The sequence below is a fragment of the Ambystoma mexicanum genome, chromosome 7p (assembly GCF_040938575.1).
Source record: "Ambystoma mexicanum isolate Mex_15411 chromosome 7p, UKY_AmexF1_1, whole genome shotgun sequence".
In the NCBI taxonomy this organism is placed as follows: domain Eukaryota; kingdom Metazoa; phylum Chordata; class Amphibia; order Caudata; family Ambystomatidae; genus Ambystoma; species Ambystoma mexicanum.
The window spans coordinates 224558699-224574900 of record NC_090939.1 but is presented as its reverse complement, the minus strand read 5'-3'; the positions used below and the strand labels follow the sequence as shown (position 1 = coordinate 224574900).

At 44.8% G+C, this 16202-nt stretch overlaps 1 protein-coding gene across 14 annotated transcripts in view; it reads right to left on the bottom strand.

Annotated features, from left to right (window-relative positions):
* HLCS (holocarboxylase synthetase) overlaps window positions 1-16202 on the bottom strand; it is a 1696783-nt gene that overhangs the window by 977938 nt on the left and 702643 nt on the right. For 10 of the 14 annotated variants that reach the window (XM_069636100.1, XM_069636104.1, XM_069636105.1 and 7 more), the window contains one exon: window positions 15919-16071. The exons of the other annotated variants lie outside the window; for them this stretch is intronic. Coding sequence is in view for 2 of the 10 variants with exons in the window: in XM_069636097.1 (XP_069492198.1) it covers window positions 15919-16071 (153 nt within the window). In the remaining 8 variants the exon portion in view is untranslated. The remainder of the gene's footprint in view (window positions 1-15918; window positions 16072-16202) is intronic. 14 annotated transcript variants of the gene reach the window in all.

Below are 16202 nucleotides of genomic sequence, written 5' to 3'. Positions count from 1 at the left end.
AAGAGCAAGGTGTGCCTATTGTGGACCCAGTCTGTGACAGCCTTATAGGTATTGCAACAACTGAAGTATTAAGTTAATTCACAGGTGCTGCAAAGGGTGGCTAGTAGATGATCATTCATGGATTAGGAAAGTACTCAGCATACAGGTCTCCTGTATGTGACCATGAACTGTCCTTTCTGTGGGGCATAGAGGGACTCCGGGGATTTGGGATGCCCACTTGAAGTGCAAACGGCTCCTTGACATGTATATGGGAGGATTCCACAGAGCCCCTCCATTTACCCTCAGTCGCTCGTGTGTGCTGCTGATGGGGGCAACATGTTGCCCAACAGCTTCCATACAGGTATCACCCATAGAGAACAGATCAGTTTTGTTCTCAACTCCAACACTACCTTACCCCTTAGGAAGAGAGTGCAACATTCCCTAAGCCAAAGGAAACCTCCAACTGGGAGCCACAGCTACTGCCACAGACTAGGCTTCATGTGCCTTTTCTTTTCGTGAGCAGGAGTTTTCATTCACTTTACAATTTGTGAAATCCCAGTGGAGCTGCAGGTGCCCCTCCTGTGGCGCTTACCTGCAGGTGAAAGCCGTAGAGAAGTGGCAGGTTCTTGCTAAGGGGTCCTGCATCTAATTTGGAGCAGACTCAAAGGTGGTGAATTGGCCACAGTTGCACATAATCCAATTGTGGATAACTAACATCAAGTCACGAAGGTGACAGGGTTCAATGGTTTAGCCAAGATGTAAATAGCGTAAACTATTCTTTAGTTTAGGGATATAATATGCCGTGCCCAAAACAACAGAAGGGGTACTGCAGTCTTAAATTAAATAAATGTGAAGTCTTCTTGTGACCGTGGGTCCCTCTGTATCGACCAACAGACTGGAGCATGTTCTGGCCTAAAAGGGGTTCCCGCTCCCTTCTGATCTGTGCTTCTCTGATGCTTCTCCTTGATTCTCAAACTCTGATTTATGGAGTTCTCACAGCCTCTGTGTCTCTAATCTTCTCCAGATCACCTCTTCTTGGTCCTAGGTTCCAGGTTGAAGGGGTTTCCCATACACTTCTTCGATGGTCTTCTCAGGTTCTTTTCTCCTTGATCTTTTAACTTTGCCATGGAGACAATAGGATTTACCTGCCTCTGGGTTTTCAAAGTGGCAGACTTCGAGTTGGCTTTTGGCACTTCCCTCCCTTAGGGTCATTGCTCCTACCCCCTTCACCACCTCTCATTTTCTACTCTGGTCCTTCTGCACACTGCATGCTATTGTTCCTCCTCTCATCCCCAACCCCTGCTTTGGGCCAAGTGTGCCCCCTCTTATCTGATCTGTCTAGCAACGCCCATGCTAGCTTCTTGTGCTTCCTCCCAATGTTATTTTAATCCTACAGGCACCTTAAACAACCTCTCCATCTTGCAACTCAACCTCCTCCAGATGACTTAAAACAACCTCTTCCAGCATCAGCGCAACACCCTCCCAACGCTTTATCTGCCTCTCTCTTCCTTCCACACTCTCATACCTGTGAAGGTTTGCATCTATGGCTGGTAAGGAGTGTGGGGCTCCAGTTGGCTGGGACTACTTGGTTCACCTGTGCGTGCTTTGAGACTTTGGTGCTGCCCCAAGCCTTTAAAAGACTGACCAGCCATTGTGGATTTCTCTGACCCCTTTTGCCCTGCCAGGGCTCTTCTGGTGTATAAAGATTATGGAGTGTATGCTCATGCTACAAGGGCATTCTACTTGAACAGCATGAAAGCATTTTTCATTTTGCTCTGTTCACACTGCAAGAAAATCAACATGGGGAAGGATTCTGCAATAGATACGCTTCATGCATATTACAACAAAGCATGGTGTACCAGCGAAAGATGGAACGTGCCTCTGATCTCTAAGCAGGTGCTTGCTACATGCGCCAAAGAGATTAATTTACTTTGCTATATGCTCTTCGTTGCTCGTGGTATTGTGAAGGCATCAGGAAATAGATACAGACAACTGGGGAAAGTTTGGGTTACAAACTTTGATTAATATCACAAAGGGGTTGGGATAAAGCCTATCTTGCCCGATGCTAAGGTGGGATTTCCCTACCTACCAAACTAAGGATCGTCGGTGTCAGGAAGTCCAAAGTAAATGTCTGTCTGTATCCAAAACCTATACTTGCCCTCACAACTATTATCAAACTGTGTAGGGATGTCAGCATGAAATGAAAGTGTTCAAAGAAAAGTTCAGAGCTTCTTCCAGCATTTGGTCCGAAACGGATTCTCCCTTACCCGGGATTCCAAATAGTCCACTTTCAATCAAAAACGGTTCTCTTCCTAAGCTTTCAACTCTCGCTGTTTTCACAACACAATTCCTTCGTGATTCTTCCCAGCTGCCAGGCCTTTTGGCTCTTTCATCAATATCATAAAGTTCAACTCTTGAAGTTCACAATGTACCAGCTTCTCTGGATATTCAACTATAAACTTTATCAATGAGTAAGTGGCTTCTCTTTAGTGGGGTGTATTCGGTCTAGGCGCAGTTGTCGGACCACACAGTCCACCCATTACAAGTCACGCAACCAACACACCTGATTGCCTTCCTTTCCACAGTTACACCACCACTACTTCAGCTCTATAGTGATATTGGGATTATTTTCTTGCAGTGCTTTTCAACACTTGTTTTGCCACCATTAACTTGTTGGAATTATTAAACCTTCTCACAGTATTGCCACAGTTTAAATTTTCAATCTGTACAGTTCCTCTTTTCCTTATGGCTCTTGCAAATGCTTGCTTTTTCTCAGCTTGTACAATTCACAGTTCTTTATATCCAGGACCAATGCTCGATTTCTTTAGTTTCCAAGATTCACAGTTCCTTTGTATCAGGGAACACGTTTCTCTGCTTTCCACTCATGTGGCATTCACTCATTATTACTTTCCTTTGGTAAGGTATTCAAAACTTCAGTTCATTCTTATCATAATAACGTAATTGCAAATTACCAGTTCACTCTCCTCCTGAGAATTTGCACCCGGCTCCTCATTCAATTTAAAGTTTACTGCTTTTTTGGCCCTTCCGCGGTCTTCCTAATTTCAAACTGCTCCGTTCATCAACCTATACATTATCGTAGTCGTCAAACACCTGTGTTTTTCATTTGGACAAGGAATTCCATTGCCTCCGCTGTCCTCCGCACACTCGCGAGTGCTCCGACCGGCATTCACAAGTCGGCTCGCACCACAGCGTCCAGGAGTCATTTAGCCTTACTTGACTCACCGGGTACGCTGTCCTTTTGTTCCCTTCTCCACTTCGGTCGGTTCTTCGTGGGTGCTGCTGTTTGCGGCTCGGCAAGCCCCTCTTCCTGGGTCTCCCACACCTCGGGCTACCGGTGAGGGAGTCCTCTTGACTCCAGACGGTCGGCAGCTTGACCCTGCCACCAGAGACCTTCCGACAACAGCTGCCACAATCTGCTTCTGCTGCAACCGCTCTACATGCACCTGGGCACTTCGGATACGTATCTCTCTGCCTTCACCTCTGGCTTCTTCATGTGCAAGCATTCCACAGGCGATCTCATTAGCCTCACCTGTGCAGGCCATTTAATACACCCCTTTGGCTTCAGGTGCAGGCCATTCGCATTGATTTCACAACAGTCGTGGTACTCGGTATCCCTCTTCCTCGTTCCAGTACCAGATTGGCGTTTGTGTATGCCCAAGTTAATAAAGGATGAATGTAAGTTCCTATGTGGTATCTTCCTCGTCTCAGTACCATAGTGATATGCATTCAGAGATGGTGTTCAAACACAATAGGGAAGGGATTGGAAATATGCCATAAATGTCTGGGAAATATTTAATTCCTGATGAAAGGGAAATGGGGGATACCGTGTCCCACCCAAGGGTGCCTCATCCCCAAGTCTCCTCCTCACAGGGGATCCTCCCTCACATATCCACCTTCGGGGTCAGGATCAAGGGTCCGAAAGCGACAGCCTTTCCCTGGACACCGGGTTGGGGGGGGTAATTTTGTTGAAAGAAGCGAGGACGCCCTCAGATTCCTCACAATATTCAATTATCTTAAAGGGACAGAGTTTATAAACTCTGCAACTGCTATAGGTTTACTGCCACATACTGTGATTCTCTTTGAGAATGGGGAAAGGTTTCTATTACTAGTTCCATATTGTTTGAGATTAGAGTTGGGAGCCATCACCCTTAAGGTGTTTGAGAGGTGAGCGATGCGAAGTGGACAACTGCAAGTATAAATTTAGTAGAAATGCTTCACTAGCCCTACTCTGCAGAGGATTTCCCTGCCTAACCAAAGGGAAACATTCTAACACAGGATGGCTGGCCCTCACACAAAACAAATAGAGTTCACAGAAAAGATATGGCAATTTCCAATAACAAACAGCATTCAAAGTTTCTTGATAACATTCCAATAACGTGGGTGGGTTCCCTTTCCCAGGATTCAAAGTAGATTATGCTCCAATGTTCAACCAAAGAAAGAATAGGAACATCCTTGTAGGTAAGACAGTCTCAAATCAGTTCTTGAGGTCTCAATGTCAAAGTAAATTGTTGTTAACCAAAGTTCCAACAACAGCAAATCTTTTCTTTCTTTATTTCTGATGAAATATGGACTTTCCACTTCCTCAAGATAGCACCAATGGTAATCCCAGCCACAATGCTTTGTCAACACTTCTAGCAATCCAAGAAGATTTTCCACAGTTCACAGAAATACAACGTCTGCCTTTGTCAGTTAAACATAGTTCTTGGTTACCAGTTAATATGTCATTAGTTACAGGATTAGGATTCACAATGGGTATATTTGTCAGGGTGTCTGCACAGTGCTGCTGCTTCTACTTCTACAACTTCACTTCTACTCCAGTTTACCATGGGAACAGTCTCCTTTTCCTCATACTACCCCACTTCGTTTAGAATACTGAAATGTTGCATTTACTGACAACTAGATATACCACCACATCTTCAGTGCCTTGGACTACTACCACAGCTTCAGTAATTTGTGATTCAAGACATGTTTGACCAGGTTCACTTTAAAGTACTTCATCACCTACAAGTAGGCAAGGCACTCTTCCTCTGAATACGTCTCTTCAAAAGGGGCAGTCTCTTTGCCTTTTCTGCCAAATAATAACCTAGGTTTGGCTTTATGACCCACTTCTCTCTTTCTTTCACAGTCTTTGGAAATAATCTTTACAAGTAGCAATTTTCCCTTCCCCAACTTTACTTTGACCTCTCTGCCAACTGTGAGATCAAGTAATTAACAGAAGCCATGGTGGCACTCTCTTGGCTTCAGGTAATGTTTGCACACTTGTATCTTAGAAAAGGTTGAACTGTTATTGGGTTCACAGTAATAGATAGCTTTTTAGCTCTGAGAAAGGCTGCTTTCAATCTTAGTATGGGGAGACCCTTGGCTTGGGCAATGCTTGCTCTTCAATTGCAGATACACTGTTTAATTGCTTAATTTTCTTTTATAAGAAATAGATGTCTGCATGAAAGAAAGGATAGAGTTCAGTCTTCCTTTGGAAAGCAGAATTAGGCATACACAACCACTTCTTTCTTTATGTAGTTTTAAAAGATTAAACGTTTAAAAATGGTTTTAGCAACGTAAAATGTTCAGTAACGGCCTTCCCAACATTTACTCTTCATAATGAGAGACACGCAACCACTTCTTCATAAGGCGTCATGTAACTGACTGGGACGGTGGGAGAGCATTATGGTGGAAAGGGGACCATTTTATTTATTTTACTATTCTGAATAGTGCAAAATTGAACACTTATTACTTAGAAACTCAATAGAAGCAGACAACAGAAAGAGGACAAGACTAATGACTCTAAACAAGATCAGACAATTAAGCCTAAGGGCCTGCACCTGAATTAATCAGCCCGCATGAGGGTCATAAAAGACTGCCAGAGAAAAACAGTAGAAAGAAACTGGGGCAGGAGCTGGAAGGTTGGAAGTCGTAGAAGCAGAGGCAGCAGAGCACTAAGCCAGCAGAACACGAGGAAGTGTGACCACAACTGGGACGCCAGAGTAGAGAGGCACATTCCAATTGCAAACTCACAGCTGGTCATGTGCTCACAAACCCTGAATAGCTGTGGCAGCACTGGAAAGAAAAGAAAGCAGCAGGCAGACTTTCTAGGTGCACCTCATTGCTGTGTGTGCAGAACTGAAGTTTCAGTCGTTCCTAAGGTCCGTGTGCAGAGTCAAGCTGAAGGAAACTGGAGAGTGGGACACTCTCCCTTAATGAGGCCAGATCGTAGACACCTGTGCAGCAGAGGGGTGTGGATCCCAGGAGTGCTCTTAGTAGTAGCAGAAGCATCAAAGTCAGGAAGCCGCCACAGGCCGCAATCTTTACAATTGGGAGTCTGAAAAGGAAACTCTGTGCTCCTGAGAAGCAGAAGTTCCTTGCCGGTAACTGTAGCTAGCTTTCAATTGTACTTGCGTTGAATTATGAGTACGTGAAAAATCAACTCTAGAACTGGGAAAGCCTTTTAATAATGGGAAAGTAACACGCGCTTACCTAAAACACTTGTGTGTGATGAAAAGCCTTTCTTTCCCAAGGAGCAGTAATACTTTGTGGCTGAGCAGGTCACGTGTCTCTGATTAACACAGAGCACGCTGCCAGTAATCGAAGCAAAGCCAAACAGACTTTCCTGAAGGGTTGCAAGCATCGTTAAATGGGCCACGCGCATTAGACAATGTTTCCCTGTGCCTTGGAGGCTGAGTGTTTACCGAAAGGTGGGAACGTGTCTTTTATATGAAGTGGCAGTTCAATAATAAAACGCAATTGTGTGCACCTAATTTTAGTTTCCATTGAAGACACATATCTTGCAACACATCAAAAGTTGAAGCAGCAGAATAAAGAGGTAGTAGAAGCAGAAGTAGTAGAAGGGATGTCTATAAAAACCAAATCCCATGCAATTAAGAACTGTACACTGGTGCTTTGAAGCTGGTACATGTGTTGTTACCCAAGAGTATTCATCCAAAGTTGAGAGTGTAGCACAACCACTTTAGGGTAACTACTGAAGACCAGGTGCACATAATGCTGGGGAAAGAAGCTGGGTACTTGTTCACCAAAGTTTATTTATTGATCTGCATGGCAAAGACTGTCTGGAAATTGAGAAATAGTCTAGAAGCCCAAAGCAGAGCTGCCAGACAGGCTGCACGTTCTGAGGATATAGAAAGAAGAGTGCCTTGTCAGCCTGTGGAGGTAGAAGATGTCTTGTAGCAGTGCCTAATTTTGAGGTTGCCATTGTAGCAGTGCATTGGGAGCTGTTCTCACAGTTATATTGCAGAAGGAAGTTGGTTGTGAGAGGAGTAAATCTCAAGCAAGAACATCCTGACAATTGTACATAAGACGCCGCCCAAATCTAGAAGTGAAGAGGTTGTTGCAAAGTGGAAGAATATACTTTTGTCCATTTCATCTATTCTTTCTTGGAAGGAAGTCATCCAAGTAACTCCATCGGTACTGTTAATTCTTTGTGGAACTGTAAAGAAGGAAGTATTTCACCCAACAAAAGAGACTTTGACCAGTGGATTGTATTTGTGTGAACTTTTGGTTTCTTTGGACCTTTTCAAGACTTTGGTTGAGACTTTTTGTTACTTGGAGAAAATTGACTTTTGGACACTCTAGGGGAGCACGATCTGCCCAGGAGCACAAGAGGTCATCCAAGACACTGGGTGTCTGGTAACCTTTTAGTTGTGTTGTATTTATGTTGTTTGAAACATTGACATTGTTTATGGTGAGGGTTAATTTTGTGAAGCTAGGAGGTTTCCTGTACATTTTAGAAAAGGTAGGGAATCCCCCGCTAGAGTGGGTTTAGTAAGGATTTTTGTTATTATTTGGCGAATAATAAAATGGCAAATCCTGAGAAAACTTAAATACAGTTGTGAGTCTCACATTACTGACCCCTCACAACATCCTGTTCTAAGAGAAAAATAAGACTTGGGTATAAGAAATCAGAACACTCGGTAAACAATCAACAAAAGTATAAAAGAAGCTATGGTTTTACCCTGGGTGGCACACACAAGTTTACAGACCGGAAAGGTGGGAGGAGAGAAGATGCCCTTGGAGAAGAGCCAGCCTTTGGGAAGAGACCAGATTGAGAGACAAGTCCAAGAGCCAGTTAAGGGCTATATCTCGGACAATAGATGACACCACACCGGGAGAGAATGCAGAGCCTACTAAAAGCTACATCTCAGATACTGGCTGGTACCACACCTGAATAGAAAGCAACATGCAAGCAGAGGTCTATATCTCAGAAAATGGAGACCAGAGCAAGAGAAAGAAAGCTAGGAGTCAGATGAGGCCTATATCTCAGACGCTGGCAGTGACCAGCTTTAAGTGAAGTCCCAGACACTGGCCCAGCAAGCTGGCCAATGGCTGTTGGATTACAGCAACAAAGTCTACCATAAGCATTGCTGGAACAAGTGTGCTAGAGGGAGGTACAACCTAATGCTTGTATAAGAATGGTCTTATTTGTAGTTTGTTACCCCTGGAACTTCTAGGATGCATTTACACCCATTCCGACCACTTTAATAAAGGCGTGGAATGATACTACTGTCTCTTGTGTGCTCCCTTGATCCCTTGTCATACTATGCTCCTTGTCCCCTTTCCTCCATATTTGAGATGATCTCATTCCATTTGGACAGGACCAAAACAATTTTTCTTTTAATTTGCAGCAAAGCCAGACATGCATATAGCCACTGCCCTGCCTCTCTTGACACTACCCTCGGCTTTGCCAGTCAGTCCTGTTCCATCCACCTAGGCCGTAACTGACTGGGAAGGTGGGAGAGCACTATGGTGGAAAGGGGACCATTTTATTTATTTTACTATTCTGTATAGTGCAAAATTGCACACTTATTACTTAGAAACTCAATAGAAGCAGACAAAAGAAAGAGGACAAGAGTTGCATAGGTTTTGGGGAGGGGCATTTATGTATGGATTATGAATAAAGTAGGCAACGTGTTAAATACGTTGTTCCAAGTCCTACACATCATACCCATTCCTCTATACATTTGGGAGATTTCAGTAGCCTGGCCTAGTCAAGGGGGTTTGGGAACCCCCCCCCCCCCAGACAAGGGTGACTGGCTTACCAGAAGAAAAAAAAATAGAGCCAGTCCTACACCTGAGGTGGACAGTGGCAGTTGAGAGGGCACCAATTCCTACCCTCCCACCATGTTGTGCCAATCTATTTCTGAACAGCCCACCTTTGTCTCATGCCATACCTTAACAAGATGCTTACCAGTGTTCTCTTAGTTCCCCTAGTGAAATTGCAACCAAAATGGAAAACGAGAAGCATTCGAGGGGGAACATCGATCCCATGCTACTCGCCAGGTTACCAGGACCTGACCACCAATGATAAGCGCCGCAAGACTGGGCAGCCAGTCAGCGCAGGTGAAAGACCGGCAGAGAGAGAGAGAGAGAGGAGAGCCACGGTGCCTCCAGTACAGTGCAGCCTGGCAAGCCGTGCAGCGCCGCCGTGCAGACGCAACAAGCATCCCGAGCCACAGTTATCAACCATAGACCACCAGGGACTAGCACAGGGCAAACCACCCCAGACCACAACAGGATTTACCTGGTTACTGAGGCCCCAGACATGAACTCGATCCTCCAGCCTCCTGGGCTAGCACTACCGTTCTGTGCAGAAGAACTGGGTGGGGCTAAGTGCCCTATTTGTAAATTTCTACTGCATACAACCACACTAAGTGGTGAAAGACTTAGCCACGGACAAAGAGCCAACCCAGAGGAGGGGAGGGGCATATAGAGCGGCTACAGGAAGCAGGACCTGTGGGTTTTCTTGGTAAGGTCAGTGAAGGAGGAGGTGGAAGACCAAGAGACCAGCAGGAGGATTGACAGAGCGGCAGAAAGTGGAGGCAATTTTTGGAGCAGGTGAGTTATCGGCTAGTGAAACAAAGTAGTATCGCAGTATGAGTGTGCGTATTTTTGTGGCAAGTTAGGGTAGGAGAATTAGTGTAAGATGCGACTGCAAAGTGTGCAGTAATGAGTGGAGGCAGGGTGTTTGAGTCGTAGTTGGAGAGATGAACAGTAGTTGGAAGGAGAAGTGGTAGTAGTCATGTGGTGGAGCGATAGAAATGGAGATAGTGGTAGTTGGAGGGGAACAGTATCATGAGGGAGGAGTAGAGGAGGGAGGAATAGTGAGGTAAGAGAGAGGAACAACAACAGAGAAAAGGTAGTGACTTCAAATGGTGGATGCGAGATCCAGAAGGAGTGAGAGACATCAGAGGGACAGGAAGTGGAGGGAGAAGTGAGAACAGGGGACGAGAGGAGGATATAGAAAAGAAGGATAGGTCAGAGTGAGAGCAAATCAACCAGTGTGTATAAGGTAAAAATCCCATATCCTTTTAGATTACTAACATCTGATGAGAAAGTTACAAAGTCCTTGATTGAGAATAGTGAGGTGAGGCCAAGGGTCTTTAGGTCAACACCTCAGTTCATCTACCACTTTACATAGTGAGGGAGAATCAATAGTTACTCAACTGGGGCTAAGAAGGTCTGGGCTAGGGAGGAGGTGCGTGTAAACTAGAGAGAGGGATGGACCTAGGACCCATTAACATTTTAATAAAAACCCTTGAACTGCCTCTGCAATTTGGAGTGATTTTTGTGCCATCTGTAACAATTCAGGAAAACGGAAAAAGGTGTAACTTTTCTAGAATCATAATATAAAGCACCTGTTCAATACACATAGAGGTAATGAAGAAACATTGGCCTTCTATTAACTGAAATTGAAACGAAATTTTAAATCCCAATCTTAGAATAATAAAACCCACAATAGATGCTCCCTTGTGGGGGGCAACTACGCACACTTTGCCTGCACATACTAAGTCAGTATTTCATTTAAAAGATGCAATTCACTATGTTTTTCCATAGTCAGTATGTTTAGTTTTGCAGGTAGTTTCCAGAGTCATTTTTACAATTAACAATTAAGGTGTTCTTTTTTTTTAAAAAAGTTGGCTATGTAAGGAAGGCATGGTATCAAACAGTAAGACAGACACAAGTGATCACAGTTCAAGGGTGTTTATTGAACTTCAATTGTGTTTGAACAACGCCTATCTAAACCTGAATCTAAAGATGGGAGCAAGCTACGGCTATCAAATAATAATAACGCAGTCCTAGTGGTGTCTTGCCAAAATAAAAGGACCTGTACTAATAAACCTATTGCCAAGCCTTACTTCTAAATACAAATAGTGTGGGAAACTGTTCAAGAAATGATATGTCAGGATATTCAAGCCGTTGGCTTCCCTCCCCCACATTTTCTGCACGGGACAAGGCGGCACACTCGAGATTAGCACAGTCTCTGGCTTCTCTAGCACAAGGGTGCAGTTCAAAACTTCAACATCATGGCCTTCTGTGCCAAAGTCTCTTTGCCATTCAAAGTTACTTTTTCAGAGGGCTTGATGCAATACAACAAACAACAAAATTCCTTTCTCTTTAGGGTTTCACACATACAAATTCTCTAGTAATTTTTTGTTCTCCCCGGGTCCCACTATGCCTGGGTCAGACCCACTTTAACTCAAAGCTTTCCAATTGATCTCCCTCTGCCGGGCTCGGACAAACTTTATCAACTTTGCCGCCAATGTTGTTTACTGTATCAACATTGAAGACTTTGATTGTGTGCTGGGTTTTGCTTGACCTGTCCCAGGACCACTTCGATTCACAATTCTCTACAACTCTTTCACTTTTCAGTTGGATACCTTACAGAGACGTTCGATAGAGCATACACGTGGTGGCGGACCACTCTGTCAAAGGTATCGTTTCTTCATTTCAAAGTTAAATCATTCATCAGCAGTTCAACTTTACTTGCGTCTTTTATCACACGCATTTCAAACAATGTTTGTTCCAGCGCTCACGATACAATGTTGCAGCTTAAAACCTTGGCTTCAACACAGACCGGTCTTGTATCGGTCTCCCCAACTCACCGGCTCGGTTGATTTCACCGACGTTGCTTTGTTGTTGGAGCCAAGGACAGTACCACAGCGGCTGGTAATTCTCCCCGCCTTGATTCTTGACGCGGGAGTGCCCCGGGTATCTCGGACACACAATGCAGCCTTCTTCAGCCGGTTTTCCTGGTCTTCCGCTTTCCAATCTCAAGGGCTCATGAAAGCAACGGTTCCTTGTCGAAAAAGTCAAGGGAACCTCCTTACTTGCAATCCAATACTTGTTTCGCCATCTTTCTCCTCAAGTTAAATTGCCATCTTGGAACTGCTGTTTCAAGTGTTTGTGTTGTAAAGGGTGGATGGGGGGGGTTCGAGTTCCTAAATATCCTAATTGGTAGGATGGGGTAAAGGTGTTACCACGAAGGGGATACAGTGTCTCCCCATCTGGTATCCCACTACCACTCCCCGAAGACCCCCTCAACCAGGTGATCCTCCTGCACTGGTCCACCCCCAGTAACTGGATACAAAAGCGATGGCAGTGTCCTGGCCACCTGGATGACAGATCCCCTGGGACTAGCGGCTGAGACACCATCCGGTTTCTCACAGCATTCCTGCATTTTATTGCCAAATATAGGCCATACAATTAAAAGTCCCTAACAACAAGCACTGGCAATGCCAACATTTTGTGTAGGCATGGAAAAAGCATAAAAGCATTTGCCAAGATTTGCCATAGTAGTAATAACTGACCGTTGATGGTAACAGCTACAAAATGTTGCGAGTACCTGGGCATATAATAGCAGTGCCTGGAAAATGCCTAATATGTATACACGAGCCAAAACTGGTGACTTTGCCAATGCTTGTTTTTAACAGACATCAGTGAAGGACACGCATAATGCCTATAAAGCGAGCGGCTGAAGGCAGACCTGGTTAAGACATTTTATGACACCATTAGTGCGCTTACAGCTCCAATTAAGTAATTAACTCTGAGACTTGGGCTATGAAAAAAAGCCTAGTAGGCACTTCAAGCACAAAGTTTGATGGTAGGGCTAGTAAACCTAGCTCAAAGAGATCCCAGTAGTATGTGTTTTGGCGGGAAGGGGGCACGCAGTGGGTGGGAATAGCCATAGGGATTAGCATGGTCATCAGCAGCCAATGGGTGGGTAGATAACCAAACACCTACAGACTGTATATCCCTCCTCATGTGCCATTTATCCCTAGCTCCAATGCAATAGTTTTGGCCTACAGGTGACGCTTTTGCCAAAACTAAAAATTGATACAACTGTGAGAGCTTCTCTACTGAGAAGGAAAAAAGAAAAACGTCTTGCTTACATTACCTGCAGCGTGGTGCCTGTACTGGCAGCACGCGCTGCAGTCAACATACGGCCTAGGCACTCGCACCTGCGACAGCCACGAGTGCGCTGTTTGAATCGGCACTCGTGGCTGACACAGGTTCGGCGGCCGAGTCCTTGGGGTAAGCAGGAACAGCGGTTGCTCCGGCGCGGCTCACTGGCTGCATACTTACCCTAATAGAGGTACATCACTTAACTGCAGAGTCTCCTTTCATCTTTATCTCCCCTGCGCTGAACACAACAAACTGGCGATGAGCAGGATCAAGGTTTTTTTTTTAACTTCCCTCTCCGCGTTGAATATATTTCTTGTGCTACGTTGCCCTCCAGTGTTTCTGGTTGGCATTACAGGCAGCATTATTTTAAAGGACTGGAGATTTCAGCAGCTTTCATTTTTTCTTTGGTAGAATTGTCAGCATCATAGCGAATGAAGACTGATGTGAGTAGAAGATGCAAATAATGTATATGGCTATTAACTGCTGAGTGTACAACTATTTGTGAAGCTGAGCATAAGCATACATTGTAAAGCTGAGTGAGCAGGGGCACCCCATATAACAGCTAGTGTTAAGCAAACCACTATTCGAGCTCCCCACCCTTTGAACCCACCATTGTGGGGCATACAATTCTTATTGAAACCTGACCATAAGCCTTTGGTGCATGCTTTAGTGGGGCACAATAGGTGGGTTACCCTCAGGATCAATATGTGAGCCCTTGCCCTGCAGGAATATAATTTCACAACGGTATATACACCTGGGTTAAAAAAAAATGTAGTTGCAGATTGATTGTCGAGGTTGCCAGTTGAGGAGGTGCATGGGTTGCCTGTAGAACAGGAGGTTGTGGTGGCACATATAACTCAAGGTGCAGTTTTGGAGCCAAGAAAATGGCAAGTGGAGGGCACAGCAGATGGAAAATGGAAAATGGTCTGTAGGTTATTAGAGGTAAGGTGGTCAAAGCAGTACTCAGTTTGATGAAGTGCAAAGTGAATTGTGGGTGGAGGGCAATCTGTTGTATAGGGTTGAGAAGATTGTGCTTCCCAAAGGGATGAGACCAGCAATTCTTGAGGTAGTTCATAGAGGTCACCTAGGTCTCAACATGACTAAGAAGAGAGTAGGGGAAACATATTGGTGGCCAGGCATGGATTCTGATGTTGAGCACATAGTGGTGATTTGTTTCCCTTGCGCGGCTAGTGATAAATCAGATGGAACGGTGGAACCACCGTTTAAAACCGATCCGGATACCGACACGCCGCAGGGGGGAAGTGGCATTGGATATCATTGGGCCATTACCCAAGTGCTATCAATGCAGAAGATTCACGTTCACGTTGATGGATTATCACAGCAAATGGCCATGTGTAGGTTGGGCTGATGAAATTAAAGCTACAGTTGTGGTGGAGTTTTGTTCTGTAGAGAGGGTTTTTCATCAGTAGTGCCAATGGACAATGGAGTGGAGTTTCAGTCCAAAGTGTTTGCAAACTACCTGGGTAGTGCTGGTGTAAAACAGTGGCTGGGCACGTCAAGCCTGGTCAAAGTAAAAAGAACAGGAGCTTATTTTAAGAGCAGAAGAGTGTCAAGAGAAATACAAGAGATGGTTTGAAGGCAGGAAGCGTACATACTTGAAACCGTTTCAGGTACGAGACAAAGCGAGAGTAAGGAATCCTAGGATAAGGGGGGTTGGGAGGGGGTGTTCCGTACCTCTCAAATCCTAGGATAATTCCGAAAATACTATGTACTGTGGTGGCGTTAGGAGATGGAACAAATGGAGCATGAGGCAACTCATCAAGTGTTATGAAGTGGAGAGTAGGGAGTGTGGCAGGAGTATTGCAGGTGATGTGTGGAGTGAAGAGTGTAGTGGAGGAAATATGGGAGTGGTAGGTCAATGTGTTGAAGGATGTGAGCGAGGTCATTCCATGGCCAATAGAGATTCTAGAAAGGAGGAGTCACCGAAGGCATCGGAAGCTAATGTGCCCAGGGCTGACGTTGGACCTGCTCTTCCAAGTGGGAATGTTTAATCAATGACGGTGATAGAAGGTTCGTCAGGGAACAGAGTTTACATCTGGGAGTTTTTAAGAAGTCAAGAACAAAATGCACACTTGCAAACAAAAACGGTGTACTGGGAAGAAGAAGGTGGGAATATGGAAAGTTTCCAGGGTGAGATGTATCCCTAACAGGTTGAAGGATTATGTGTTAAGTTTGTTATCTGAGGGTTGGGGGTGTTGTGGTTACATAAACTGCAGCACTCGCAACTCAGACAGCCATGAATGCGCTGTTTGATTGAGCACTCATGGCTGACACAGGTGCAGCGGCAGAGTCGTTGGTGCAAGCAGGAAGAGCGCATGCTCAGTCGCGGCTCACTGGCTGCATACTTACCTTAATAAAGGTAAGTTCCTTAACTGCAGCATCTCCTTTCATCTGTATCTCCCTTGCGCTGAACACAACAATAAACAACCTATTCTATGGGATTTTGCCCACTCATGGGGATCTACAATGACATTTTACTCTCTGTACCCTACCACGGCAGGCGCATCCATTAGCAGATGAGGCAGGACCCACCCACAAGAACAACCCAGCGCCAAAATGGCAGACAGTTCTAGACTACTCCTTTTTTCAGAGCAGTGAAAGAGAGGAGACACAACTGTCAAACTATTGCACGGGCTTCCCAACTAAACAGGTTTAGTCTTCAAGTCCACATGAAAATTCAACCACGAAGTGACCGTAATAACTCACCTTTTTAGATGAGCTGGACACAGCATCTAAATCTTCAGTATGTGAGAAAGCACTTTTCGTCACAAACGCAATTTGTTCGGCTCCTAGGTTGTAATCAGAGTACACAAAGGGAGAATCGAGAACAAGCTTCCACTTGGCAAATTCGTCAAAAGACTAAGAAAGGAAAGATTAAAAAAAAGAAGATGTCAGAGCACCACACATACGCCTCCTAAGGAAAACCGTGGCAATTAGACCACGGTTATCCACAGCGCATTGATCATGACCCCATGATGATACCAGTGTAG